The 4293-nt window shown below is 36.2% G+C and overlaps 1 protein-coding gene across 1 annotated transcript; it reads left to right on the top strand.

The window, feature by feature from the left end:
- Positions 1-226: 226 nt before the first annotated feature.
- Positions 227-2800, top strand: LOC143852770 (early nodulin-like protein 18). The gene is made up of 2 exons (XM_077362362.1): positions 227-512; positions 2168-2800. The coding sequence occupies exons 1-2, from the start codon at positions 242-244 to the stop codon at positions 2665-2667; spliced, it is 771 nt and encodes a 256-aa protein (XP_077218477.1). The 5' UTR covers positions 227-241; the 3' UTR covers positions 2668-2800.
- The last annotated feature ends 1493 nt before the right edge of the window (positions 2801-4293 follow it).

Raw genomic sequence — 4293 nt, 5'->3', positions numbered from 1 at the left:
TGGAGAACAGTCCCATTACCCACCAAAAACAAATGTCCCATTATCCCATATGTATGAGATGCTCTTCTTCTCATTTTCTCAAGGCTGGATTACTTTTAGACAGAACTCATATGATATTTGATATATAAACTGACTTATTGATGAAGAAGGGTATATTGGTCTTTATGGCAAATCAATCATCTTTGAGAAAAGAAAAGAGTATTTCTGTAGTTTTAAGGAAAACGAGGGTGGATTCTATAGCATGGAATGCTGGCAGAATCTATCTTCATCTCTATTACACCAATCCCTCTCCACAACTACCAAAGTCCAAGAAGAAATGGAGCAGAGCAGTTACAGAAACCTTCTATTCTCCTTCCAGTTCTGTCTTCTTTTCCTCAGTTTTTCAAGATCTTTAGCCTACACAAACTACACAGTTGGAGACTCCTTAGGCTGGTTTGACTCTCTCCTAAAACCCACCATCAATTACCATAAATGGGCTTCTGGCAAGAACTTCAGCTTGGGAGATTTTCTCAGTAAGTTAAAAAAAAAAACAGCAGTGTAATGGGTTTTCTATCTTTTAGCTAAATTCTCTATCGCTGTTCTGTTTCTACATTGCTACCATTTCCCCTCCTCTCTCTTATATGGGGTTTTAAACACACTGATTTATCTCTATTTTGTTTGGTGTGAATTATCACTGAAATTAAAAATTATGATTATTTCTTTTAGAGGGCTTCTCTCTGTTTTATTTGGTGTGAATTATCACTGGAATTAAAAATTATTGATTATTTTTTCTAGTATTGCTTTTAAATGACTTCTCTCTGTTTTATTTGGTGTGAATTATAACTGAAATTAAAAAGAAATTAAAAATTGTTGATTATTTTTTCTAGATTGGTACTATTTTCCCCTTTTCTCTCTCTCTCTCTCTCTCTCTCTCTCTCTCTCTCTCTCATATGGTGTCTTATACACACACAAGCTTCTCTCTATTTTGTTTGGAGTGGATTATAACTGAAATTAAAAATTGTTGATTATTTCTCAGTCCTACCCTCTCTCTCTCTCTCTCTGTATTTTTCAATCACTGATTTTTTACTTTTTTTTGGAGAGAATTGTAACTGAAGTTAATGTTACAAATAGTTTCTGGCACTTCTCTTTATGGAGCAAGAATGGAATATTAGTGAGGGAAAAAAAAAAGCCTTCCCAGTACAGGAAATGTTCTCTGCACTTGATCTGTTTTTTAGAATTTCATGTGTTTTGCTTTTAGCTTTTTTCTGTGTGATAACCACACTTCCATATTTTGTTAATGTTACTACTCACTTTCTTTTACACTTTTCTGATTGTATGTTGATAGTATCTTGAGTTTGGTAATAGCTGTTGAAAGCTAATTAAAAAGTGCAAAACAAAGTGAGTAATGCCATTATCAAAATATGGTAGTGAGGGTAAAAAAAATGTTCTAAATCTCTTTTTTAAGTGAAAAAAAAATAAAGAACAGGGAATGTCTAGGCAAATTCACATCAAGCCATTTCGCGGCACCTCTTTCTCAAGAGAGAATAGCCATATCATAGCTGGATTTGTGTTATTCATTTAATTCATATGATGTTGCACTTCTCTTCTGAAAAAAGGGGCTACAAAATTGCTTTTGCAAAATTGCCTAGGCATTCCCTTTTTATATTCTCCTTTCTTGATGAAGCTAACAATTATTTCCTTTTTCAGTTGCTCTAATTTAAAAGTGATATTTTTAGACTGTTAAGCATGTCCACTGTTGGGATGGGTTGACATTCTGTTTTGCTCTGTTGTTTATACTCTAAACAAAGGATAGTATCTTAGTTGGAGAAATTATATGGTGACGGTCGTGCTGTGAAGCCCCAGAATACACTGGGGTCCACATTTTTTTGGCGATCTAAATCATTCATTGGATGGGCCCTGACATAGATAGGGTGTACCCAAAAAATCTTATCCAACCGTCGATGTTCGGCTAGGATAAGAGATTTGGGGCACAATCTATCTATGTCAGGGCCCATCAAATGAATGGTTTAGATCACCCAAAAAATATGGGCCCGCTGTATTTTGGGGGGGGGGGGGGGGTGCACGTCCATGCACAGCCATTCACCATATGAATTCTCAATTAACATAAGATACATATTGGACATTATTTTGTTTGGATTTTGAAAGTATTTATGTCTCACTCATGCAGTTTTTAACACGGATAAAAACCATTCTGTTATCCAAACGTACAATCACACCACGTACAAACTATGTGACTACAATGATGCTGAAGAAGATGATACCCTCCAATGGTCAGAATCTGATCCGACAATATCTGCGGACGCAGTTTCAGTATCAGTTCCCCTATTAAAAGAAGGATCAACTTATTTCTTTTCGGGCGATTATGATGGAGAACAATGCAAATTTGGTCAGCACTTTGCGATAAATGTAACACATGGCGAGGGATTACCGGGGAGTCTACAGAGCCAGTCGATGGATTCGCCAGCTCCGGCAAGTCCCGACGATGACAATTCCGTGCCAGATACACAAATTCCAACTAATTTTAGTAGTCCTGTAGAGGGTGATAGTGTTCAACAGACGTCAAGGTCAGTTTCCTTAGCAATGTTTGGGAAATGGAAGGAATTTGTGGTATTTTTGGGGTTAGTTTGGGTTTGGGGTGATTTGAATTTTTTTGGTTCTTTTTATTAAGTAGGTGAATAGTTGTATTTTCATTTGGGGGTTGTTGTGTTATTGTGATTAAGAAAGAGAAAATATTCAGGATATTGATTTATAATATTCTGGAGATGATAATGAATAATGATATTTTTCTTTACCTTTTTAATGAATTCTATTTTCGTTTTCCTGTTATGTACATGCATGGTACATGTATGATGTGGCATTATGTGTTATTATTTTATTAAATCACGTATGATGTGGCATTATGTGTTATTATTTTGTTAAATAATAGGTAGTTAATTAATTGTGTGAAATGTCATTGTAAATTAAGTAGTTGTCTTATATGTACTTTAAAAGGAAGTAGTTATTGTAGAGAACAACTACTGTGTAGTTATTCTGTGAATGGTCTTACTTATATGTTTGAGAGAACATATATGGTGGCCGACCGTGAGATTATAAAGGGCCGAGAGAGTAAACCATCTCTCCTTTGGATTTTAATCCAAGAGAAAGCCTTTTTGTTGACTTTTCTTTGGTTCAAAAACCAAGGCACCAGGTTTTGTCTCTACCCGCTCTTTATAATCTCACGGTCGGGCATTATATAATTTCTATATGTTTGAAAGGGGAGCAGTTATTGTAAGCAGAAACTACTATGTACTCATTGTATGAAGTAAGAACATTGTATGAAGTATCTTACTTATATGGTTGAAAGAGAAGTAGTTATTGTAACCTGTAACTGTATGTTTAAGTAAGTTAGACTCTTGGATGGAGAATCCAAGAAGTTTAATCTCAAATAAATGTTATGGAGACAACGCTGTCCCCAAATTCAGCTGAAAGGAGGCAAGACAATCCTTGAATTTACGCAACCTTATCTAGCATTTTGTCTTTGAGAAATTTGCATGTATCAAGTGGTATCAAAGTGGTCGATCCTGTATCATGGTTACATCTTGGGAGATTTTGGATTCCTTATGTGACGATATTCGGAATATTAAAGTGTTTGTTTTGAAAATGATGGAAAGACAACGATAATTTGTGGCAGGCTTGAACAAAATCAACATATCGATCGAGGAATTGGGCAAAAATGAATCTTGAAATTGGTGATGTCCGTTAATAATGTTGTGCGGGTTGATATCATGAAAGTATTTAGCTTTTGGCTCGCACTTGGACACTTCAATAATGATTGAGTTGAATAATTGATCGCAATTTTGTTGTTCTTTGTTAAAGGCACAATCATTCCTTTCCTTCCACATTATGATCATTCTTTTCCTTCCATATTATTCATATGCATGATAGGATGAGGATCTTGCAGCTGCATTGGAGCCTCTTGTTCCCAATCAGTACTCTGCACCACCATTTTCAGAAGGTAATGATCAAAAGGGTTGGGGATGGTGTAGTGTGAAAAAGGGCCAAAGAAAAAATCTCAATCTCCACGAGCATAGAAAAGTGTATCAAAGAGTTTCTAGCTGTGCTAGATCAAAAGAAGGAAAAAGATTCAAAACTTCAAACGATCATAACTATTAATCAAAGTAGGGGTGCAGGTTTGGTTCTGTGAGCCCAACCTGCCCTGGCCCGCCTTGAGCCCGAATAGGGTTGGACTGGATTTTCCAACCCATAGGGCGGGCTTGGGTTCAATTTTGCATACCCGAGCCAGTATCGAGTTGG

The sequence above is a fragment of the Tasmannia lanceolata genome, unplaced genomic scaffold (assembly GCF_043159265.1).
Source record: "Tasmannia lanceolata isolate RefF3 unplaced genomic scaffold, GAP_Taslan_0.1 ptg000019l, whole genome shotgun sequence".
Taxonomy (NCBI): domain Eukaryota; kingdom Viridiplantae; phylum Streptophyta; class Magnoliopsida; order Canellales; family Winteraceae; genus Tasmannia; species Tasmannia lanceolata.
The sequence above is the reverse complement of the archived record's forward strand: the minus strand, read 5'-3'. Positions and strand labels throughout refer to the sequence as shown.

Coding starts and splice junctions, on each gene's coding strand:
- LOC143852770 (XM_077362362.1), top strand. CDS start 242: ATGGAATGCTGGCAGAATCTATCTTCATCTCTATTACACCAATCCCTC. Junction 513..2,167: donor CAGCTTGGGAGATTTTCTCA/GTAAGTTAAAAA, acceptor TCACTCATGCAG/TTTTTAACACGGATAAAAAC.